This window comes from Mirounga angustirostris, unplaced genomic scaffold (genome assembly GCF_029215605.1).
Source record: "Mirounga angustirostris isolate CCGP_5_RB_7025 unplaced genomic scaffold, mMirAng1.0.hap1 SCAF_5, whole genome shotgun sequence".
Taxonomy (NCBI): domain Eukaryota; kingdom Metazoa; phylum Chordata; class Mammalia; order Carnivora; family Phocidae; genus Mirounga; species Mirounga angustirostris.
Genome location: NW_026991713.1, coordinates 432,447 through 456,489, shown reverse-complemented (window position 1 = coordinate 456,489; position 24,043 = coordinate 432,447). Strand labels below are relative to the sequence as shown.

Genomic DNA, 24,043 nt, shown 5'->3' with positions numbered 1-24,043 from the left:
TGAGTAATTCGCCAAGGTGTGTTCCTGAACCTGGCTATGGAGAGCAGCCTCAGAGACCTTCAGGCCATAGTGCTGAGTCTTCTGGGGTAAGGGGTCCCTTGGCTGGGTCCCTCCCCCGGGCCCCGAGGACAGGATCTAGGGCCCCTCCAGCCCTGTGGCCTCCCCTGGAGGGGCCTGGGTCCACTCCAAGCTAGCTAGCAGGGTCGGCTAAGGCAGCCTACAATCTCCAACCCAAGGGTGACGCATCCCCTCCCACCCCGCCTCCAACCGGTCTGAGCAGCCTCGGGAGGTGGTGGAGCTGCCCAGACTTGCCCGTCCCTCCCTCCTGGTGCTCTCAACCCTCAGCCCCGGAAGTGGGTCCCTCTCCCAGGGCTGCAGCCTCCCCCCTTGGGTGGCTGGACACGGCTGGATAATCCAAAATAATTCCTTCTTGGCAGGCGGCCGGCGGGGGAGGGGGGACTCACATTCCAAACCCTTGTTTTTCTCAGTGACTTCCCTCCCCCCCTGGGGCAAGGAACCCCTGGCCAGACCTCAGGTCTCACAGAGGGGCCCACCCCTTAGACCAAGGTGCGCCCCCCCCCACTCTATAGGTATGCTGGGAAGAGGTGGGAGGCTCAGATCTGTGGAGCCCACCTGTCTGTCCTTAATCTTCCCCGGGAATTCCTAAAAGCTGACATGCCACAAAAGTACCCAGCAGGCTCAGCTGGGCCAAAGCTGACCCCACCCTCCTGGGGACCCTCACCTCAGAGCAGAGAGTGGCCTCTCCACCAGCTGTTCAACTCTCAGACTCTCAGATGGCAACTCCAGGCCACGCCAGCGTTAACATCTGGGCATGGGTCAAGCTGCACCCCTCCACCCTCCTGCTCCCCCACTCTCCACAGGGCCCAGCTTAAGTTAAACATGGAAGAGGAAGCTCCCCGCGGCAGGCACAGGCCAGAAAACCCTCCAAGCCCCAAAATATTCCACTAGCTTTGGGGCCCAGCTTTGCCCCGACTGCCACAGGCCACAGTAGACACAGATAGACCCTTTCCTTCCTTTTCCAAGTTGCTGGGAAGAGAAGCTTTAGTGACGTGGCAGGAAGCTCCGGGGCTCGAGTTCAGGGACCCCAGAAATCTGCTAATCAGCCTGATCACAGAAGGGTGGGAAGAGCCCAGCCAGGAGGGCTTCCTGCAGGAGGAAGCATGCAGAGGTGGTGGTCACAGAGGGTGAAGGGAGGGCCCAGGCACCAGGTATGCCCCCAGACCCACACAGTTCTGAGACCTTCTGGGATCCAGGATGTCTACCTAAACACTATGCCAATTAAGGACACCAGGAACCGCCTTAGCAGGCCCTGTGGAGAAGGCAGGCCCAGGGCCACCGGGACTTAGCTGCCCTTAGTCCCACCCCGGAACCCTGGCTCCCACCTTCTACACCCAACCAAGCAGAGACCAGGGAGATCACAGGGTGGTCCTTACGAGGAGCCTCAGCGGGTGTAGAGGGGGAGGGTTGCTAAGCCCTGACTGCGGGTCCAGCCCCCTGGGGAAGCCTGGGCTCAGCCACCCTGAACTGCTGCCGAGCTGGGGGCAGGTGGGTGGGGGCCCCCGAGCTCTTGCACAACAGGGACAATTGCAGCCCTGCCCACGGATCTCAGTGTCTGGAGAGGTGGGAGGCATGGGCGGGGAGGGACGATCGGAAACCAGAAGGGGTCCAAGCGGTCCAGAGGGCGCTGCGCCGGGCTGGAGACCCTCGGCCGGGCCAGGCCCGAACCTCCCCCACCCGCCCCGGCGCCGCGGGCCTCGCCGGCCACCTGGAAGAGCCGAGGGCACACGGACTGCGGCCGAGGCCCGATCAACGCCCGCGGAGCGGCGGCTGCCCCGGGTCCCCGTGCCCAGAGCGCGCAGACTGGGACCGAGCGGCGCTGACGGCGAGGCCCCCCGACCCGCGCGGGCGCACCGTGGGCCCTGTACCCCCACCGCGGTACCTGCACGTCCGCCGCCGAGGCTCGATGGCGCCCGGGCCGCGATCGGCGCTGCGCTCCGGCCCGCGCGGCTGCCATGGAGACGGGCCTTTGTGTGGCCGAGGAGGGGCCGGAGCGCGCGGGAGCAGCGGCCCCGCCCCCGACGGGGAGAGGGGGAGGGCGGGGTAGAGGAGCGAGAGGGAGGAGGCGGAGGAGAAGGAGGGAGGGGCGGGAAGGGAGGAGGGGAGAGGGGAGGAGAGGGGGAGAAAAGGAGGGGGAGAGGGGAAGGAGGGAGGGGCGCTCCCTGCGCCCCGCGGCCACAGAGAGCCCGCCGCGTCGCGGGGTAGGTTCGGCCGGGTTCGAGCCTGGGTTCTCGGGCAGGGAGCGCGCGCCCCTGGGCCGGGCACCACCTGGGAGCGCCCCCAGCCACCCCTGCCCCAGCCACCTCGCGGTTCGGGCGCCATCAGGCACCAGGGCCACTACCAGATTGGGTTCAGGCCTGCCGCATCCCCTGCTGTCCCCGCGGGCCGGGGACTGCTGCGCCCTGACCAGTTCCCGGGAGCCTCAGCCCCCCAACCTCTTAGGGTTAGAGGTGCGCGCCTGCTGCCTCCCAGAGGGCCGTTGGGGACCCGCCCCCAGGACCAGCACCAGGGGTTTGTGTGCTTGGACTTGAGAAGAGGTGGGCACCCTCCCCATGGGGCCAGCTGTCCTATGAGCGCTTGCTGCCCCTCACCTGCAGTCTCCAGTCACAGGACGGGTGGGGTGAGCAGCAATTGGGGACCCGGGGAAGACAAGGGACTATTGCCCAAACCCTAACTGGCACTCCTACACCCTCTAACGCTGCCCTCCCCTCCTTGCAGACTGTTCACTTCCTCCTGTCCCCTCCACACCCTCCAGCTCCCTCCACCCTGAGACCTGCCCCCAGTGATCAAGAACTCCAACCAGATGAAGCCCTTAGGAGCATTAGGAGCATGTCCTTCAGTCCTCCCAACATCTCAGCTGCTGGCCACCCCCAACCAACCAAGCCAAACCTTCCCTCCTTCAGCCCTGAACCACATTCACACCAAGGCCCACCCAATCTCCACTGCAGAGGACCCCTAAAATGACCAGGGTCTGACAAGAAGGCCAACTTTTTTTTTTTAATCAAAAAAGGAAGCTAAAAGACAGGCATTGTCACTGAAGGACATTTTAATACCAGAAATGTGGGAAGGCCACTATCCCAGACTAAAAGGGAATCTTTAAATAAAGCACAGGAAGCATGGGGGTGAGGACTGTCCTTCCTGTCCCTGGTGTGGCTGACAAGTCCTCCACGGCCACAAGCACACAGCCCCTCCAACCTCAAGAGGTCTCAGCGAGCAAGCACAACACCCTCTTGGACCAGTTGGCTCCTGCCTCTGGGGGCCCTCCTGCCCCCTCCCCTTCACTGTCTGCTGCGGTCCTGCTGGGGGACAGAAACTCAGCCAAATCAGGGCTGGCCTGATCCCAGGAGGGAACAAGGGAGCTCGTGGGGGACACAATGGAGCCGGCAGGACTTCATGCCCGGCTCCCACGGAGCCCCCACCCGAAGCTACCTCTGTGCAGAGAGGTCAGGCTGTGAGGAAGACGGACCCTTCATGGCTCCAGGCACTCCAGGAGACATGCTCCCTCACACCTCTCCATTTCAGCCTTGGGTTCTCCACCCTGGGCCGCGTTGCCCACCCTGCCCAGAGTCCCTCCCCAGAGCTCCTGCCCACAGTGGTCCTTAGGATGAACTGCTGTGAGGGACAGCCATGGGGCCCCAACCACAGCCCTCAAATCCCCAGGAGGGGGACTCGGGGGATTGGGGGAACCTGGTTGGGCCATCCTGGACTGATGGTGGCCAAGGTCCCTGGCAGCTTGGAGGAGACCCCCTCACAGCCCCTTCCCTGCAGCAGACCTCCGAAAACCACGTGAAGTGGCTGCCCAGTGCTTGGACACTCAAGCACAAGCTAGAGTGATGTCTGGGGTCACCGTTGTGAGCGGGGCCCAGGTCAACTTCCCAAGCCTCCCACACACCTTGCAGCCACAGCGCTCGGGGGGCCTGGGACTGGCCCTGGCCCTAGAGGGCACGCACACGTACCAGCCAGCCACAAGAAAGGTGCTGGCATCTTTGCAGACCCTCTTCAAGACCACGCCCCAGGTGAGGAGGTCACCCCTCCACACCAGACAGCCAGGGCAGGCTGCCCAGAGTGGCATCTTGGGCCAACATGGGGCCCCCCACTCCCCAGCTCCAGCCTGTTTCGTCTGCAAACCTGGGTCCACTGCCCCTGTCGGGCTCTATTCTGTTCTGTTCCATTAAAAGCCATGCCCTCGGACCCTGCCCCACATGGGGCTCAGACAGGCTGTCCTAGGCCACTGTCAGGTGGACGAGTCGAAAGCAGCGTTTCTGAGAGCCACGCCATACACCCCGTGGCCCTGCCAAGCTCAGCGCAGGGAGAGCCACGGCCAGTGAGCACCCTCTGCAGCCACTCAAGAGCAGGGCTGGCACCTCCCCGGGCCTGTGCGCAGGGAGACGGCCGAGCCCTGTTCAGGCGTCGTGGGGCAGAGCCCGGTCAGGCACCCACAGAGCCTCGCCGCTCAGATGAGGGGTCTGAGGTGAGGCTGGAGGTCGGGAGACTTACCTGCAGGCTCACAACGCTGGGTTCGCGTCGCACGCCCACCCTCCCACTGGCTGACGATGCCGTCACCCTGTGCTAAGCCACTGGGTTCCGCTGGGCCCAGCACGGCACGGTGCCGCACTGGGGGGTGAGCACCTCTGAGGGCCCTCCCGCTCCGTGCCGAGGAGCCTGCTGCTCCAGGCTGCGGCAGCTGAGGAGGGCTGCGGCTGAGGGCCTCCAGCAAGTCTAGAGTCCAAACCCCTCCGGCTGCACGTGGGGGTGGATGGACACATGGGAGGGAGGCAGCTCGAGTGCCTGTCAGACAAGCAGCAGCACTGGGCAGAGCACACGGGAGGGGGCCGGCGGGGTGCTCCAAGAGTGGGACCCCGGACGATGCCCCAGACCCTCCTGGCAGCCTCCCAACGAAGTACAGGGCAGAGCTCCGCCCGCAAACAGGCCTTTGCCCCGCCCCAGCCAATGACCTTAAGAGCCAAGCATCCTGGTCCCCCCGCACCCCGCCAGACGGGGAGCTGGCCATGTGAGAAGAGGTGTCCGCCCAACAGCTGCCTCCTTCCGTCTTGGGCTGGGCGGCCTGGTGGGGCTAAAGTACACATCAAATACAGGCCTGGGGCCCCAGGGCTTGGGCAGGTGGGCACCACAGGGGGCGGGTGGCCCTGTGCCCAGCCAGCCCCGCCTCCCAGCCTTGGGGCCCTGCAGCAGGCAGGTGGGACCCAGGGGGGGGTAAGGCTCTGGCCAGCACGTGATCCGCCAACAGTCAGGGGCCAGGCTGTGGTTCCAAATGCCACCTTTACTGCTGAAACAACATGCGTGCCGACGGGGGGGCCACGGCCAGACAGCGGCTGCAGGGAGCTCGGGTCGGGAGCTCGGGCCTGGCTGGGGCCACCGCTCACCGAGGACAAGGAAGCTTGGCCAGACCCGGGCCCCTGGGCCTCGCCCCTTGGCCCTGTCCTAGGGAGGGCACAGGACAGCCTGCAGGTCCTTGGGCAAAGAGCCGACGACCGTCTCGATGTACAGCTGTGCCCGCTCTAGTGTTGTCTCCTTCACCGGGAGCTGGTGGCCCTGCGCCTGCACCTGCAGGGGCAGCGGTGGTCAGGGGCAGGTGGCCTCCACGTCTGGCTGGTGGAGGCTGGACAGGGCCAGGAGGCATCTCACCAGCTTCTCCTGAAGTTTCAGGACCAGGTCCACGACCTCCACCTCAGACTTGTCCTTCATCCAAGTCTCGATGTTCTGCTGGGGACAAGATGGAGCCGTCCACCACCAAGGCCCGCACTCTGCCCCTGTGCCCCGCCCCCCAGCCCCTGCTCTGGGCATGCATGCCCCCACCTCCTCCCCCAGCCCCAGCTCCCCCTTACCGCCTCACAGATAGCCTCAAGGTGCAAGGCCTCCAGCTTCTGGGCCATCTCTTTGTGCCGCTGCCGGTACCAGCCGTCAAAGTGGGGGGACTTGAAAAACCGCCTGTGGGTAGCAAGATGCAGCAGCTGTGGGCTGACCCCATGACCCCGTGTGCAAGGACAGTCTGCACCAACCACCGCAGGAGCCTCAGGACCCTACCTGCCATCCACCCACCTGTAGAGGCCCAACCAGTCGCCCTTGAGGATGCAGGTGAGCTGGGGCCCGGCGTGCTCCAGGCTACGCAGGAAGTCGTCCTGGCGGAAAGGGCGGATCTGGGGAGGAGTCTGAGACAGGGGCCTGGTGAGCCCAGGTTGGTGGGGGACACAGCCTCACAAGCCCTGCCCCTCAGCTGGCCAGGACCCTTCCTTGCCACACTCCTCAGCCACGTGAGGACCCACAGCCCCCACCCTTCCCGGGACAGAGCCCCTCATGTGTGGCCCCCCTTTTTCTGTCCTATGAGGGATGTCTGGCATGTGTGGGGACAGACTAGAGCCCTGGACTCCTGCACACCCCGTGACCTCCTCCCTCCCTCCCTCCCAGGCCTTCCCCAGACTGCCACCTGGATCCGCACCTTCCAGGGTGTGATGCTCTTCTGCAGGGGCATGAGGCTGGCCATGTAGTGCTCCTGGTGGGGGAGGGGAGTGAGCCTGGGGCCATGGCCCTCCACCCCCATCCCCCTCCTGCCCTGGGCCTCACCAGGGGGATGATGAAGCTCTGCGTGAGCTCCAGGAGGTGCCGTCTCAGCAGAGCTGTCTGTGTGTCCCAGGGCCTCTTCTTCTGCAGCCCCTAAGGGAAGGGCAGGCACGGGCTCAACTCCAATGCAGCTCTTTACAAAGAGCAAGCACACACCCCCTACGCCCGCCTCCGGCCTCCCCCAGCCTGTACCTTGAGCAGCCGCTTGAGCAGTGCCTTGTCCCGGTGGAGGTGGGCCGAGTACGTGGTGTAGAGGCCTGGCAGGAGGGCAGAGCTGGCCCTGTCCCAAAGGGGCTCCCCCCTATAGCCCCACCCCCTTTGGCTGGGACTGCACATCTATGCCCACCTCCAACCGGGTGAAGCAGAGAAGGTTCCCTGAGAACTCAGAGCCCACTCCCTGGGTTCTGGAGAAGGAGGGGTTCCGGCCCAAGGGGCACACACCTGGCTTGGTGTCAAGCGTCTTCAGTCTAGAGGGCTTTTTCAGCTTGACCTGCTTAGGAAGATCCCCTGCAGAACACACCCAGTTCTGGGCCTCAGTGCCGCAGCCCCACCCGCCACAGGTTCAGAGCCCTCCAGGCCCCACCTCCCCAGGTCCCCTGGGCAGAGGACAGGCCAGCCTCACCTGACATCTTGGGCTCTCCAACACGGAGGATGTGGGGCCAATGCTGGAGTGTTTTGATAAAGAAAGGGTTTGTGACTCCCAGAACCACGTTTGGTCTAGAGAGAGGAGAGAAGAGAGAGAGAGAGAGAGAGAGAAGGGGCAGAGGCAGGCCCAGGGTGGTGGAGCCCAGGTGGAGGATGGGGCACGGACAGGGCACTTACGGGGCCTGCGTGCGCGTGGTGAACTCCTTGAACTCGCTGTCATGGATGGTGAAGTAGGGGCGGTAGTCACAGCAGAACTTGAGGGGCTGCAGACAGCTGCGGGGCGGGGGCGCAGCCCGAGCTATAAGCAGAGCCAGGGCCGCTCGGGTGCCCCCGACCCCCTCCCTCTGCCGCCCAGCCTACCTGATTAAGGCCAGCACCATCTCTGAGGACATGGCGGGCGAGGGTGCCAGGACCACCAAGGGCTCCCCGAGGAGCATAAGCTCCCACAGAGTCTGCACGTGGGTCAGCACAGGCTGGAAGCACCTAGTGCCAGCCTCCGGTCAGCAGGGGTGGGGGCTCCCAGCCCTGGCCCTCCCTCCCCCCGGCAGGTCCAGCTCTAGGTGAACACTGCCCTGGAGGAAAGGAGCGAGGACATCTGAAGATGCTGAGGGGGTGCTTAGGGCCGCCCCACACTCCGACGATGCACCTGGCCCCGCACCCCCACGCGTAAGCCGGCAGCACTGGGCAGCTCGGTCTCCGAAGCCTGGCTCCCTCACAGACTTGCCTGGGGAGGAGCAGCGAGTATCTCCCAGGGCAGCAGCTCCCTTCCCTGCACCTGACTTCTGACACCTTCCTGCCCTCTGGGCAGAGGCAGCAGGGCCCTGGGCTTCTCTCCTGCACAACTCTCCCTCACGGAACTGGCCAAGGGTTCACTTCTGATAGCAGTTCCTCTGGAAGCCCCCACCCTGCACAGGCTTTACCTCACAGGTCCCCTGACCACCTACTCAGGCCTCACCTGAATAGGTCCAGTTCGTGGACGCTGGTGAGGACCACGGGGGCGGGCAGCAGGTTCTGAGAGGAGGGGTGGGTGGGGTCAGGCCGAGGGCAAGGCTGGCACCCCGCAAGCCCCAAGTAGCACCTCTCACCCCAGGAGACCCCTGGGGGCTACAGCCCCTGCCCTGCACAGCTCCCCACCCCCATCCCCACAGCACTGGAGATGGCGGGGGGCGCCCAGCCCCACAGCAAGATGCAGGCAGGCCCCTAGCAAGGGCAGGGAGGCCTGGGGAGGTGGGAGGTGCGGCACCACCGACCCAGGAGCAGGGCCCCCACCTCATGGCTACACTGCTTCGGAGGACTGTGCTCAGGCCTGTCCACCCTGGACGGGACGTGAACCTGGGGGACGAAAGGGAGTAGCTGCCAGATGGGCATGGGTGTCTCTGTGAACCTGGGGCCTCTCCTCCCCAGACGGCCAGCCCTCACCTGGAGGACGACTCCCATAACAGGCAGGTTCAGGGTCTGCCCGGGCACAGGGGCTGGCCACTGGTCAATCTCATTGCACACTGTGGACATAGGGGACCAGCGTCAGGAGCCCATTGAAGCCACTGGGGGCCACGGCCAGGACAGTGAAAGCACCTGACAGCCACTCACCCGCTTCCAGGCAGGGGGCCAACTTGTCGAAGTACTCGGGGGCAATCAGGCTCAGGAGCGCCTGGAACAGCCGGACAAAGGGCAGGCGGGACACCAGCACCAGGGACTGCAGGGCCCACAGGGCCGGTGAGATGGAATCCCGGCCATTCAGGAGTCTGCAGGGACCCCTGAGGCCTGGCTCATCCAGAGTCTGCCCAGGGAAGCGCATCCCACAAACCCCACAGGAATGGGCCAACTTGGACTCCGGAGTTATTAGAAGAAAACCCAAAGCCTGCCTCAGACAAGGCAGGGAAACCTCAGATGACAGCTGGGCCCTGGGCCTTCAGAGGGAAATGCACATGGCCAAGATTTCTGGGATGATCTCCCTAGGAGCCAAGCAGCTTTTGCTTATGGTGTCTGAGTTCAAGATGGAAGTTGTCCTAATCTTGAACGTGTGGCAAGGGCCCCTCCCCAGTCAGCAGCAAGGAGCAGGGATATCCTGAGCTCAGAGACGGAGGGCCAGGGTGCTGTGCTGGGCAAGGCAGGGCAGCAGGGCCCACTCCCCAAAGGGCCAGCAGGAGAGCTGGGTGCACCCATCCCCCAACCCCTCACCTGCTGCCCAGGCAGGGCAGCCTACCTGGCCCAGGGCAGTAAGTTCTGCCCAGTGCCGAGTGGCCAGGGGCTTCAGGAGGAGTGGGCGTTTCTGGAGGCTCAGGACCCCTAGCCTGATGGCCACCAGCCCTGCCTCACAGCAGCACCACCCGAGAGCAGTCAGGTGGCTCACCTTCTGGAAGTAGCCCCTCTTCATGGAGCTGTCCTTCACCTGCCTGAAGTACACGTAGCCAAAGTAGTGTGCTGGCTCCCTCTGGAAGGAACAGTGTCAGCCAGGTCGAGTCCACCGCCCAGGTTCCCTCCCGCCCACCCAGACCCCCTGCCAAGGCTGCTATAGCTCTCTCCAGCCATGGGGTCAGGCCTGGGGGTCCTTGGCTCAGCAGGTGGCCAACACCTTGACAGAGAACATCTCTGCAGGGACAGTGGTCAGTAGCTCAGGGGCCTGGGAGAGCTAGCCCACCCGCAAGGCAGGCTGGGGTGCCGGTCCCACGGGGTGGCGGGGCTTGCTGCCCAACCCTGGCCTCTGGGGAGAGGCTGCCCACACTCACTTGCAACGACATGGGCGCCCCACTGTTGTAGTGCTGGTCCTCGGCATGCCATGGACTCTTCTGTCCGCCACACTGCCGAATGCGGAAGCTGAACTGAGTGTCTCCGAGGCAGCCTGGAAGGGGAGGCAGCCCCCACCAGCCCACGTCAGGGCTGGGACCTCTCCTGCCAGCATGCCGGGGAGGGGACCAGAGACCGGGCCGTAAACGCCCCAGGGAGAAAGCCCAGCCTTCGAGGAAGGCTGTGCCCTAATTCCTGTACCTGAGCGTTTCAAAATAAACACAGCACACGTCGGTACAGTCAGCTAGCACAGGGGGGACACTGGGAGACCCCAGTGGGGCCCAGTCAGCTGGTCTGTGACAGAAAAACAGGGCTGCCTGGACACCTAAGCCCCAGAGAAGAGCAAAGGCCAGGACCCAGTTCCTGGTGGCCCCTGTGGTGGGATGAAGGGGACCAGACCCCACTGATCACTCTGCCCAGAGACACTCTTTCCTTGAAAATCGGGGGCACCTGACCACAGCTGCTGCAGTGTGGAGTTCTGGGTGTCTCCATGGAGCAGGGAGTGGGGCTGGCATGGACAAGCAGTGATGCTGGTGGTGGTCATGCCCAGGCCCAGGCCACAGGGGCTCCTGGACAGCCATATTTCCCACCTTCTTCCTGTTACCCACTCCCCACCCCCAGCCCCAGAGCCCACGTCCCAGTTGGGGTTGCCTACCTGAGTGGGAGTCAGGGAAGGACAGGTAGCAGATGCTGCTTTTCTGAAACACAGGAAACTGGGTGAGGGCCGGCTCAATTCAGGGCCACGTCTGCTCCCAGGAGGGCCAGGACCCACCTCCTTGTCCGTGAGCCGGAAGTCACTGGGGTACACCAGCTGCAGGGACACAGAGCACTTGGTACCATCAGCTGGGCAGCGGGTGCAATGCTGGTCTTGCCCCTGCCTCCTCCTCTGGGCCCTTTCAGCATGAGACCACTCTATCCTTCCCTTGTCTTGGCTACCGCACCTGGGAGTTCCCCAACTCCTCCTCATACCCCTCAGGCAGACTGTGGTCGGGCCTCCCCGCCTCTCCTGTCCCCAACATTTGTCCCCCAGCTTCAGAAGGTGGTTTTGAGAGCCCTCCCGTGGCCTCCTATCTCGAGTGTGATCACAGGGCTCTGCCTGCTGGCCTCTGCCTCCCCTTCCCTCCACCTCCGGGACACCTCTACTCATCCAGAGGGTCTTGGGCTGCACCATTCCCCCAGGCTTGCTCCCCGAGATGGCGCCTGGCTGGCTTCCTCATGTCCTGGTCTTGCCTCAGATGTCACTAAGACCGTGGCACCCCTGCCCGTTGATAGCACCTTGAGTGCTGTCACCCCAACCTCCACTAGTCAGGGACCCGGGATCTTCTGGCCTGTACCCCCCCTGGAGCAGGAACCCTAGGAGAGCACCCTGGGCCCCAGCAGGGTCAGCAGCAGGCCCTCAGGGATCTAGCAGCAGGCCACACCCTAGAGGAGCAGCGGGCTGAGGCCTGGCTCTCAGGTTCAGCAGCTCTATGCACAGGCCCAAGGCCAGAACGGATTTCATTAGAGGATACCAAAAAGGCAGGGGGCCCCATAGCCCTCACTCCCAGTGGGCCTCTGAGGTGTCTTCTGGGGAGCTGGGTGCCTTGGGCTCTGCTGCTGCCCTGGCCTGTGCTCTCCGGAAGGGGCAGTGCTGGGAGTCCACAGGGGGTCAGGAGCCACGGACTTGCATGCATGCAGCCCCTACTTGCCCTGTCCTCCAAAATTCAACACTAAGAGGAGCTGGGTTTCAGCTGAAACGAGGCTTCTCCTGGGGTGTTGCCTGAACCCCCAGATAGAGGGCAGTGCCATGCTGGAATGATGTGGCTTCTTGTCCTTTTTGCTCGGGCTTGCCACTGTGCCCCTCTTCTGTCCCCTCTGCCACATACCAGTGTCCTGAGGACAGGGACTCCTGGCCGTGGCAGCGAGTACACCCTCACCAAATACAGTATCTGCGATGTGCCTGAAAACACATCTTGGAGGTAGAACAGAACAGGAAGGTCGTGTAGAAACATCAAGGAGATGTCAGCTCAGGAGGCAACACGAAGGAAGGGTCAAGAGAAGGGACGGGAGCTGAAAAGAATTTGTCTATGGGACCGAACCCACAGAGGCACCTTGGGACAGCCCCAAGAGGGGCAGGGGCCACAGGACCACTCAGCCGAGCCCTCAGGTGTCGGTCAAAGAGCGCCAAGGAAAGGCGGGTGCCTGGCAGCTGGGGCAACGGGCCTCACACTGCGGTCAGGGGTCCGAATCTGGTCTGCCAGCCACAGGAGTCTTGCAGCATCAAAGCAGGCCATGTTGGCCTCTGCATCCATGGCCAGGGAACCCATGTTTATGGCCTGGTGCAGCTTCTCCTGGGAGCAGAGACCAAAGGGAAGGCCAAGTTGAGCCATGCCTCAAGGAGGAAAGGAATGCAGCCGACCGTCAGAGAGGCAGAAAGCAAAGAGTTGTGCTGCCCGAGGACCCCATCCTCCCAGGCCCACGAGGGCCTTGTTTCTGCTGAGCCAGCCAGCACCAGTGCAGCTCCTGGAGCTCAGCCATCCCCGAGGAAGACCGATGCGGCCACGTGTCCTTCAAGAAGGCACCTCTCTAGGACAGTGCTTCAGTGTCCTAGAGAGCCCTAGGACTCCGCGAGGTCAAAGCTGCCTCCTTCACGCTCATCCTGTTACTTGTGTGCAAGGCTGTTCCCAGAGGCTGCACCACACACTATCACAGGATACACAGCAGAAGCTGATGTGGGGATCCAGCTCTCTTCTATCTGACCAGATGCTTAAAAGGTTTATAAAAGGGGGCGCCTGGGTGGCTCAGACGGTTGGGCATCTGCCTTCGGCTCAGGTCATGATCCCAGGGTCCTGGGATCGAGCCCCGCATTGGGCTCCCTGCTCCTTGGGAGCCTGCTTCTCCCTCTGCTTCTCTCTCTCTCTCTCTGTCTCTCATGAATAAATAAATAAATTCTTAAAAAAAAAAAAGTTTATAAAAGTAGGGGGCGTCTGGGTGGCTTAGGGGGTTAAGCATCCGACTCTCGGTTTCAGCTCAGGTCATGACCTCAGGGTCCTGAGTTCAAGGCCCGCAACATCAGGCTCCATGCTCAGCAAGGATTCTAAGATCCTCTTCCTCTCCCTCTGCCCTTCCGCCCAGTCACTCACGTGCACTCTCTCACTAAATAAAAATAAAATCTTAAAAAAAAAAAAAAAAAAAAGGTTTGTGAAAGTGTCACATGATACTAAATTCTGTTTTGGAAAATATGGTTGTTTTCAAGAAAATATTTATATTAACACATACAGCATTTGTTTTTTTTTTTTTACAATACCTTAGTAAGTATTTTAAGTTTTCTCAGTTTTTCTTTTAAAGATTTTATTTATTTGACAGAGAGCGAGAGACAGCTAGAGAGCGAGCACAAGCAGGGGGAGTGGGAGAGGGAGAAGCAGGCTCCCGGCTGAGTAGGACCCTGGGATCATGACCTGAGCCGAAGGCAGATGCTTAACCACTGAGCCACCCAGGCGCCTCTAATTTTCTCAGTTTTAACTTCTAACACAGTAAACATTGATAGGTATGACCCATACAAAAAGCTTTTTGGAGTCAATAATTTTTACGACCGTAAAGGGTCCTTGGACTGTGCAGTGTAGGAGCTATGTCCTGGGAGGACATGAACACCCCAGTGCAGAGAGCCTCTTTGGGCCCTCCAGCCAGAGTTCACTCCACAGGCTTCCCAGATGTGCTGGGATGCAGAGAGCTGGGATGACGGAGCCAGACCCTCTCCTCAGCTGATCCACACGTTCTTGTCCCCCCCATCCCCCAAGGCCTTGCCTGCCCTCCTCTGCGTCACCTGTAGGCTTCAGTGTACCTATTGGCTTGGATCCCCCCTCCCCCCCATAGCCTGTGTGCGCTGGGGGTCCTGAACCACTGTGTCTCTAGCACAGAATGTGAACTCCTGGAGGGCAGGGCCTTGTCTTCTCGCCTAACTCTGCATTCCCCGTGTCCAGCACTGTTGCTGTAGGGCCTGGCTGCTCAGCACTTGGTTTATTGGATGAACGAGTGGACAGCTCCTTGCCTTTATTTTTGCTGGCTTTTCTGAGGGAGGGGTTACCTGAAGCAGGCTCTTCTCCCCTGCCCGGCTGCCCCCGTACCACCCTCCAAGACTGGCCATGCCCTACCTCTTCCTCTGAGCTGCATTTGTCCACAGAGCATCTGTGGGCCACGAGCTCCTGGAAGGCAGCCCAGCACCTCGTACAATGCTGGGGTGTTTGTGGTGCTCAGGTAGTCCAAGCTGTGAATAAGTGAGCATGGGGCAGGTGCTTCTCAAAACCTGTAAGGTTCAACTGAAATAACCCCCGATCAAGAGGCAAACCTGATGAGGATTGTCTGATAGATTCATGGCCCAATTCCCACATAGACTTGGTGATTTAGAGGGGCCCTGGGTCCCCAACACCCCCTGCCAGGGCTGTGTCACCTCACCAAAGGCTCCAAAGCCCAAGCACACGGAGCCTTTAATGGTACTCGCCTAGGGTGCCTGGGTGGCTCAGTCGTTAAGCGTCTGCCTTCGGCTCAGGTCATGATCCCAGGGTCCTGGGATCGAGCCCCACATCGGGCTCCTGGCTCAGCGGGGAGTCTGCTTCTCCCTCTTCCTCTGCTTCTCCCACTGCTCATGCTCTCTCTCTCTATATATCTCTGTGTCTCCAATGAATAAATAAAATCTTTTAAAAAAAAAGTAGTACTCGCCTAGAATTAGCTTTCTAAATGGTTAAATTCTAGAAAGATGTACGGGAGAATGCCTTAAGGAAGCAGGAGAATCTCTTAACTTCTCGTGTGATTTTTTGAGGAGCAATTTGGGCAACGGCAAGAATGTGGGCTCTGTAACACGGGGCAGATCGTCTCAGGTCTCTGCTCAGGCCTCTCGGACCAGTGGGGCTACCCCAGTAATGCACACCTGGTGGGGATGGCTGTGCTGGAATGGGGTGTCCACAGAGAGCCGGGCACAGGGCTGGGCTGCAAAAGTCCTCCGTAAGGGTCGGCCCCTCCTGTTTAGAAGACTCGGGTTTCCCACAGCCTCTCGGGGTTCAGCAAAGCCTGAGAACACACCCCTTCCCTCCACCACTGCCCTGGCTTCCCGGAAAAGGCGGTTCAGCCTCATCGCAGCCGTCTGCGGTCACGGGTGTCCTAGCTCTCGGGCTCTCAGAAAGCTCCTTCCGACAGTGTGGCGAAGCCTAGCCCTCCACAGCTCCCGGTGTTGCGCCCCGGCCTTCGGGGCGGAGGCAAGCCCATTCCGACGGGCCTGAGGGAGGCCTCCCTCCCCCCTGGCCGCATGGAGGAAGGGAAGCGGCCCAGGATGGAAACTCCCCAGGCCCGGCGAGGGGGGCGCAGCTGGCCAACAGAAGGCAGGCGGGCGTGGCTGGAAAGGGACAAGGAGGCCGGGTCCGATTCTAAATGAACGAGCAGGTGCGGGAGGATTTTAAGCAGGAGAGCCACAAAGCTCGGACTCTGAAGGACAGTCGGGGGGGGACAGCAACAGAGCTAACGCGTCTCGAATGCTGCTTGACCCCCGGGGTTCTGGCCGGAGCACCCGAGCGGAGGAGGTCCCGCGGCTCGTGGGGGGAGGGGAAAGACGAGGCGGATTTTCCAGGAAAAGTCAAGAGCACCCCTTTGGTTATGCCCCGTGCAGGGCCCCCGTCTCCTGCATCCCGGGGGGGAGTCCGGCGCAGGGCTTCGGAGGAGGAAGAGCCGCCCGGGGGGTCGGCTCGAGGGCTCCTCCCGCGCAGACGGCTCCCGGGCTGCCGGCGGCCCGCCGCCGCCGCCGCCGCCGCCGCCGCCCGGCCGCCCCGCTCACCTCCAGCGCCTGGCCCAGCTCCAGGTCGAAGGTGACCACGCACACGCACTCCAGCCAGGCCGAGAAGCGCGCCCAGGGCGCCGCCGCAGCCCGCGCTCCGGGGGACGCCGCGCCCAGGCGGCCGCGAGCCCGGCGAGGCCCGGCGCCGGACAGCGCGTCCATGGCTGCGGGGGCTGCGGGGACTGCGCCCGCCGCTCGTTGCCGGGGGAACGGTTCCGAGCCGTTGCCGGGGGAACAGCCCGGAGGCGGTGGCCTCGGCACCGGAAGGGACCGCGCCGCGGAGCAGTAGAGCGGCCGCCGCGGGCCAGAGGGGCCCTGGCACGGCCTCCGCGCCCCTGGCGGCCGGAAGAGCGCCGTGCGGCGGGGCGGCGCCCAGCCCACCAGCGAGAAGGGCCCGCTCGGGCCAGAGCGGCCAGAGCCGGGAGGAGGGACTTCCGGGAGGGCGGTGGCGGCGCCGTGGGAGACCTGGGAAGTCGGGTCAGGCGGGGGTTGGGGCTTCCGGGGGCGCCGCTCGGACGAGCCGGGAAGCCCGGAAGGGTGTGGCGTGGAGGCTGGCGGGAGCGTGCGCGGCCGGCTCTCACACCGAAGTGCGTGGTCGCTGCTGACACCCTGCCAGCCGCCTGACACGAATCCCAGCCCAGCTGGAACGTTGGTAGCGACTCCGGGTCTCCCGCCCTTGTTCTCCCTCGGGTCGCCTCGAGGTGTGGGGTCCGCACAGGGTGTCGGGTCCTGGGCTCGTATCCGAACACTGAGCGGGGCCTCGTTGTCTCCGGGGCCGTGCCCGCCTCTGCCTCTCCTCTTGCGGCCGGCGCTCCCCCGCTGTGACCCGGTTGGCAGCCTTGCACGCTCAGGCCTGTGGGTCGAAACCGAATAGAATGCCTGTAACGACTCGTTGGAGCCACCTGCGCCGCGACGGAGACGCGAGGTTGCCGGCCAAGGCCCCGCCCCTCTCTGGCCTCCCGTCGCCCTCGAGCGCTCGCACGGGGCAGAGCCTTGCCTGCAGAAGCGTGTCCCCCGAGAAGTGGCTGCAGAGGCCCCAGCAGCCCACACCGCCGAAGGGCAGGCTTGGAGCTAAGACCGTAACTTACCCGCTCAGACGTGCCGTTTGTGTTGAGTTTGTGTGAAAGCTCGCGCTCCAAAGTTAGGCTGAGCTAGCCCAGGCCGGAGTCAACCAGCCTCCGGCCTCCAGGGTCCTCTCTCAGTGGAGTCCCAGAGGGGGCGCTTAAATGGCCCAATGAGTTGTGATAAAGGGTGTGAAATGTTGCCGACCAGGGAAGTTCGTTAGAGAGGCTTACCAGGAATTCCTGTTTCTTTCCTAAGGCTGCTGTAACAAATGGATACAAGCTAGGTGGCTTAAAACAACAGAGATGTGTTGTCTTACAGTTTGGGAGGCGGAAGTCGGGAATCAAGGTGTCAGCAGGTTTGGTTCCTTCTGGAGGCTGCGAGAAAGAATTTGTTCCAGACCTCTCTGTTCACTTCCGATTGCTGCCTGCAAACCTTGGTTGGAGTGTAGATGTATCGTTCTAATCTCTACCTCTGTTTTTACATCAACTTGTCCTCTGTGTCTTCTTGCTTTTTCTTTTTTTTTTTTTTAAGATTTTTTATTTATTTATTAGAGAATGAGAGAGAGCAAGCACATGAGAGGGGGGAGGGTCAGAGGGAGAAGCAGACTCCCCGCCGAGCAGGGAGCCCGATGCGGGACTCGATCCCGGGACTCCAGGATCATGACCTGAGCCGAAGGCAGTCGCTTAACCAGCTGAGCCACCCAGGCGCCCGTCTTCTTGCTTTTTCTTAGAAGGACACTTGTCTTTGGATTTAGGATGGCCGACCCCTCCCCCCCGCACCCCGAATCAAGGGTGATCTATCTCAAGGTCCTTAATTTAATTACATCTGCAAAGACCTTTTCCACAGGTCACATTGACAGGTTTTAGGTGGATATATCTTTAGGGGAAGGAGCACCATTCAACTCACTACAGGGCTGGTCAGATAGGCAGTCTCTGCCTGGTACCTGCGCAAATTCCAGATAACCCAGAAAGAAAACGGATAGTCAGTATAAATCATATTGTTTAGGATGCCTGGGTGGCTCAGTTGGTTAAGCCGCTGCCTTCAGCTCAGGTCCTGGAATCAAGTTACGCATCTGGCTCCCTGTTAAGCAGGGAGCCTGCTTCTCCCTCTGCCTCTCCCCCGCCTGTGCTCCCCCTGCTTGTACATGTGCTCTCTCTGGCAAATGAATAAAATCTTTAAAAAAATTTTTTAAATCATATTGTTTGTACAGTTTATACATTATGAACCACTCTGATCACTTTTTTGGAGTGATGGGAACTCTCCTGAAATCCAGGTTCCCAGATGCCTGCCAAGGGTTAAGTTAGGCAGGGTGTTTCTAACGATAAGTGTTTAGACTGCTGCATCAACTCTTTTTTGTACACACTTCTTTTGTTAGATTTATTCCTAAGAATTTTATTCATTTTGATACAATTGTGAATGGATTTTTTCTTTTTTTTTAAGTATAATTAACATGCAGTATTATATTAGTTTCAGGTGTACAATATAGTGATTCAACAATCCTATACATTACTCTGTGCTCATCACAGTAAGTGTACTCTTAATTCCAATCACCTATTTCACCCATCCACTCACCTACACTTTTCCTGTGAATGGAATTTTTTTCTTAAAAATTTTCAGGGGCACCTGGGTGCTCAGTCAGTTAAGCATCCGGCTCTCAGTAGGGGAGGCTGCTTCTCCCTCTCCCTCTGCTCCCCCCCATAAATAAATAAATAAACCTTTTTTTTTTTTAAGATTTTATTTATTTATTTGACAGACAGCAAGAGAGGGAACACAAGCAGAGGGAGTAGGAGAGGGAGAAGCAGGCTTCTCGCTGAGCAGGGAGCTTGATGCAGGACACAATCCCAAGACCCTGGGACCATGATCTGAGCTGAAGGCAGATGCTTAACGACTGAGCCACCCAGGCGCCCCAAATAAAAAACCCTTTTTTTTTTTTTTAAAGATTTTATTTATTTGACAGAAAGAGACACAGCGAGAGAGGGAACACAAGCAGGGGGAGTGGGAGAGGAAGAAGCAGGCTTCCCAGGGAGCAGGGAGCCCGATGCGGGGCTCGATCCCAGGACCCTGGAATCATGACCTGAGCTGAAGGCAGACGCTTAACGACTGAGCCACCCAGGCGCCCCCAAATAAAAAACCTTTTAAAAAATATTTTATTTATTCCATTGAGAGAGAGAGAGCGAGCACAAGCAGCAGGGAGAGGCAGAGGGAGAAGAAGACTCCCCGCTGAGCCGGGAGCAGGCTCCATCCCAGGACCCTGAGATCACGACCTGAGCTGAAGGTAGATGCTTAACCATCTGAACCACCCAGGCATCCTTAAATAAAAAATCTTAAAAAAAAAAAATGTTCAGGGCATCTGGGTGGCTCAGTTGCTTGAGCATCTGCCTTTGGCTTGGGTCATGATCTCGGGATCCTGGGATAGAGCCTGCTTCTCCCTCTCCTTCTGCCACCCCCCCTGCTTGTGCTCTCTCTCTCTCTCAAGTAAATAAAATCTTTTAAAAAAATGTTCAGATTGCTTGTTGCTAGTATATAGAAATATAACTATTCTTTATATATTGATTTTATATTCTCTGACCTTGTTAAACTACTTATTACTGCTAGTAGGGCTTTTTTTTTTTTTTTTTTGTAGATTCCTTATGATTTTTATTGTTTTTAAAGCTTTTATTTACTTATTTGAGAGAAAGTGCATGGCAGGGGCAGGGGCGGGGGAGGGAATGTTGCTTAATCTCACAACCCTGAGATCACGACCTGAGCTGAAACCAAGAGTCGGACACTCAACTAAATCTGCCACCTAGACACTCCTTTCCTTATGATTTTTAAATAGATAATCATATCATCTGTGAACAAAGATGATTTTGCTTTTTCCTTTCTAATATGTATGCCTTTAATTTTTTTCTTGCCTTATTGCACTGGCTAGAATCTTTTGTACATGTAGAATGATTTCAAATATTTAAAAAATATTTTATTTATTTATTTGACAGAGACATAGTGAGAGAGGGAACACAAGCAGGAGGAGTGGGAGAGGGAGAAGCAGGATTCCCTCTGAGCAGGGAGCCTGATGTGGGGCTCAATCCCAGGACCCTGGAACCATGACCTGAGCCCAAGGCAGACGCTTAAACGACTGAGCCACCCAGGCACCCTTGATTTCAAATATTTCTTCTGTTCCTGCCTTTCTTTTCCCTCTGGTGTTCCCATTACAGGTGTGTTACACCTTTTATGGTTGTCCCATAGTCTTTGGATATTCTCTCCTGTTTTTTTCAGTCTTTCTCTTTATTTTTCAGTTTTCAAGGATTCTTTTGACATATCCTCTAGCTCAGAGATTCTTTGCTCAGCCATGTCCTGTCTGGTAAGCCCACAAAAGGCATTCTTCATTTCTGCTCCAGTGTCTTCGCTAGCATTTTGTTGTTGTTTTTTCTCAGGATTTCCGTTGTTCTGCTTTCATTGCCCATCTGTTCTTGCATGCTGTCTACTTTATCCATTAGAGCCCTTAGCATATTAATCAGTGTTTTATATTTCTGCTCTGATAATTCCAACATCCCTGCCATGTCTGTTCTGAAACTTGCTCTGTCTCTTCAAATTGTGGGTTTTTTCATTGTGTTTTTTAATTGTGTAGTTTGCCTTGTAATTTTTCTTGATAGTCAGACATGATGTACTGGGTGAAAGGAACTGCTATAAATAGGCTTTTAGTAATGTGACAGTGAAGTGTGGGGAGAGAGGAAGTCTTTTTTTTTTTTTTTTAAGATTTTTATTTATTTATTTGAGAGAGAGAGAGAGAGCAGGAGAGGGGGGAGGGTCAGAGGGAGAAACAGACTCCCTGCTGAGCAGGGAGCCCGATGCGGGACTCGATCCCGGGACTCCAGGATCATGACCTGAGCCGAAGGCAGTCGCTTAACCAACTGAGCCACCCAGGCGCCCCGAGAGGAGGTCTTTATAGTCCTGTGATTAGGCTTCCATCTTTAGTGAGCCTGTGGCTCTGGACTGGGAGATTCACCAGTGCTTGTCCATCCTTTTTTTCCCTCTCCTCTTAGCTGGGACAGGCATCTCTAGAGGGTGGCAGCTGGGGATTTCCCTTCCCTGAGGTCAGCGAGGCTCTGGTTAACTAGTCTCCCTTGAGAACAGGCCTTGGTAAGAACAAAGGGCTCTAGCACCTTTCAAAATGGCTCTTGGCCCCTCCCCAGCAGGAAGCAGGAGGGAATTTTTCTCCGATATTTACTGTGGGAACCTGGCCATGGTCCTGGAGATAAATCTCACAATGTTGTGGGGGCCCTTACGACTGGATCTCCCAAACTTGTTAAATCTCAGGACTGTCCACTCTGAGCCTCTGGGAATCCATCCGTCATAGCCGAGGCGCCTCGTGCCGGCACAGCTCCCATGGTAGTTTCTGCTTATTAGTCTTTGCTCTGGTAAGCTGTGATGGCTTCTGTTTACCTATCTGTCTCTCCAATCTGTGGTTTGCTGTGTCCTCCCTCCCTTCTCTTACAGATCCAAGAGCAGCTGGTTTTCATTCTGTTCAGCTTTTTACCTGTTAGAATGAGTGGTAACTTCCAAGCTCCTGACACGCAATCTAACAAGGTCAAATTGAAGTGGTAAAAGCAGACAACCTTGCCTCATTTTCAGTCTTAGTGGAAAAGCATTAAATCCTTCACCATTAAGTTTCATGTTAGGTACAGATTTTTCCTAGATATATTTGATGAACTTGAGGAATTATTCCTAGTTGGTTGAGAGTATTTATTGTGATAGGCATTAACTTTAGTCAAATGTCTTTTCTGCAGTCATTGTGACAATCCTGTGGTTTTTACCCTCTATTCTGTCAATTGTGTATTGCATTAAATGAGTTTTGGGCACTAAACCAACTTTGCATTCCAATGGGATAAACCCCAATAATCTTGGTAGTAATACTTTTTACATGTTCCTGAATTTGGTTCTTCATTCATTCCTACTGATTTACATGACCATCTTATGTCATTTCCTTTCTTTCTTTTTTTTTAAGATTTTATTTATTTATTTGACAGAGAGAGACACAGCGAGAGAGGGAACACAAGCAGGGGGAGTGGGAGAGGGAGAAGCAGGCTTCTCACTGAGCAGGGAGTCCGATGTGGGGCTCGATCCCAGGATCTTGGGCTCATGACCTGAGCCGAAGGCAGACGCTTAACGACTGAGCCACCCAGGCGCCCCATTTCCTTTCAGCTTGAAGAACTGCCTTTGGTATTTCGGGTAAGGCAGATTTGTCAGCAATGAATTTTCTATTTTGTTTGGGAATATCTTGATCTCACCTTCATTTTTGAGGATCGTCATTCCGGGTATAGAATTTTTTCATTGACAGGTTTTACTTTTCCTTTGGCACTTTGAATATGCCATTTTATTGCCTCGTGTTCTTCATTGTCTCTTAGGAGATTTCAGCTATTAATTGTATCATTCTTACCCTTTACTTCTACTGCTTTCATGGTTTTCTGTCTTTGACAGGCAGGAATGTGGTGTACACAGGTGTGGATCGCCCTGTGTTTCTCTTCTGTGGGTCTGTGGGGCAGTGGTCTTGCGATGCCCTGCCCCTGCCTGGCAGCACTGTGGGGTTCTTGCAGAACAGGGTAGGACCACAGTCCCTCCTGTTCTGATGGTGCTCCAGAGGTAGCACTTATTTTATTGAGGATTGTATCTTTTAGGGGCGCCTGGGTGGCTCAGTCTGTTGAGCGTCTGCCCTCAGCTCAGGTCGTGATCCCAGAGTCCTGGGATCGAGTCCCGCATCAGGCTCCTTGCTCAGCGGGAAGCCTGCTTCTCCCTCTGCCTGCCGCTCTTTCTCTCTCTCTCTGACAAATAAATAAATAAAATATTTTTAAAAAGATTTTATTTATTTATTTTTAAAGATTTTATTTATTTATTTGAGAGAGAGAATGAAAGAGAGAGAGAGCACAAGATGGGGGAGGGTCAGAGGGAGAAGCAGACTCCCCTCTGAGCAGGGAGCCCGATGTGGGACTCGATCCCGGGACTCCAGGATCATGACCTGAGCCGAAGGCAGTCGCTTAACCAACTGAGCCACCCAGGCGCCCCAAAAAAGATTTTATTTTTAAGTAATCTCTGCACCCAATGTGGGGCTTGAACTCATGACCCTGAGATCAAGACTCCTATAGTCTACTGACCGAGCCAGCCCAGCACCCCTAGGCAGCACTCATTTTACATTACAGTTTTACTTTTTCCAATGTATTGGTGAATAACTTTGCATTTGGTGTTCTTAGTGGTAGAATTTATTTTAGTTGATCCTTCTGTGTCAGAAATACTGAATTCAGGGGCATCTGGGTGGCTCAGTCGGTTGGGCTGCTGCCTTCGGCTCAGGTCATGATCCCTGGGTCCTGGGATCGAGCCCCACGTCCGGCTCCCCGCTCAGTGGAGAGCCTGCCTCTCTGCCTACTTGTGCTTTCTCTCTGTGTCAAATAAATAAATAAAATCTTTAAAAAAAAATACTGAATTCAGCTTGGCTCTGTTTTAGCTGCTTTGTGTACGCTATAAAGCAGTTTAGGAGATAAGGCTGGGAAGGAGCCTTACATACCAACTATGTCTTTTTTAAATTTATTTTTAATTTATTTTTTTAAAGATTTTATTTATTTATTCATGAGAGACAGAGAGAGAGAGAGAGGTAGAGGGAGAAGCAGGCTCCCAAGGAGCAGGGAGCCCGATGCGGGACTCGATCCCAGGACCCTGGGATCGTGACCTGAGCCGAAGGCAGACGCTTAACCATCTGAGCCACCCAGGCGCCCTACATACCAACTATGTCTTGTGAGCACTGACGGGATTGTGGTTGCTGTACATATTCTCTCTCTGCATGTTCAGTGCTTCCTTGTCTCTACTCACCATTTTCTTCTCTCTCCTTTCAAGTTTTTAAAATATACAGGTGGTCAGAGTTTAGCTTTATCATTTCGCTTTAACGTAAGAGCATAAGAGAATACTCAATGGGACAGTGATGAAATTTGAAGAGTAAGGAATGCAGCCAATCATAGATACAGTGGCAGTTGTGACTGCAGATGTGCTCATTTGCAATGCTCGTTCTTCACTTGCGGTAAGGACAGATGTATCTTGTTAGGCAAAAATATAGCATTGTTTTGTTGT

General features: G+C 57.5%; 2 protein-coding genes across 11 annotated transcripts in view; both read right to left on the bottom strand.

The window, feature by feature from the left end:
* PLXNB2 (plexin B2) overlaps positions 1–2,112 on the bottom strand; it is a 30,166-nt gene extending 28,054 nt beyond the window's left edge. For 3 of the 6 annotated variants that reach the window (XM_045872279.3, XM_064590416.1, XM_064590417.1), the window contains exon 1: positions 1,961–2,112. The gene's annotated coding sequence lies outside the window, so the exon portion shown is untranslated. The remainder of the gene's footprint in view (positions 1–1,960) is intronic. The other 3 variants (XM_045872278.3, XM_045872276.3, XM_054506671.2) reach the window with 3 other exon arrangements.
* Positions 2,113–3,106: 994 nt separating this feature from the next.
* Positions 3,107–16,752, bottom strand: DENND6B (DENN domain containing 6B). 5 transcript variants are annotated; one of them, XM_045872271.3, is made up of 20 exons: positions 15,887–16,744; positions 10,859–10,897; positions 10,742–10,784; positions 10,029–10,141; positions 9,653–9,733; positions 8,890–8,995; positions 8,722–8,801; positions 8,572–8,634; positions 8,258–8,313; positions 7,663–7,785; positions 7,480–7,575; positions 7,280–7,374; positions 7,099–7,164; positions 6,850–6,914; positions 6,661–6,750; positions 6,536–6,589; positions 6,139–6,248; positions 5,925–6,027; positions 5,725–5,799; positions 3,107–5,643 (listed from the first exon to the last, which is right to left on the bottom strand). In XM_045872271.3, the coding sequence occupies exons 1-20, from the start codon at positions 16,046–16,048 to the stop codon at positions 5,521–5,523; spliced, it is 1,743 nt and encodes a 580-aa protein (XP_045728227.1). In that variant the 5' UTR covers positions 16,049–16,744; the 3' UTR covers positions 3,107–5,520. The 5 variants fall into 5 exon arrangements, with proteins under 5 accessions (XP_045728227.1, XP_064446504.1, XP_064446503.1 ...); XM_064590434.1 differs by having other exon boundaries at positions 5,725–5,802; positions 6,124–6,248; positions 6,524–6,589; positions 8,572–8,801; positions 15,887–16,751; XM_064590433.1 differs by having other exon boundaries at positions 5,725–5,802; positions 6,124–6,248; positions 6,524–6,589; ... (2 more) ...; positions 10,742–10,897; positions 15,887–16,752.
* Positions 16,753–24,043: the final 7,291 nt, after the last annotated feature.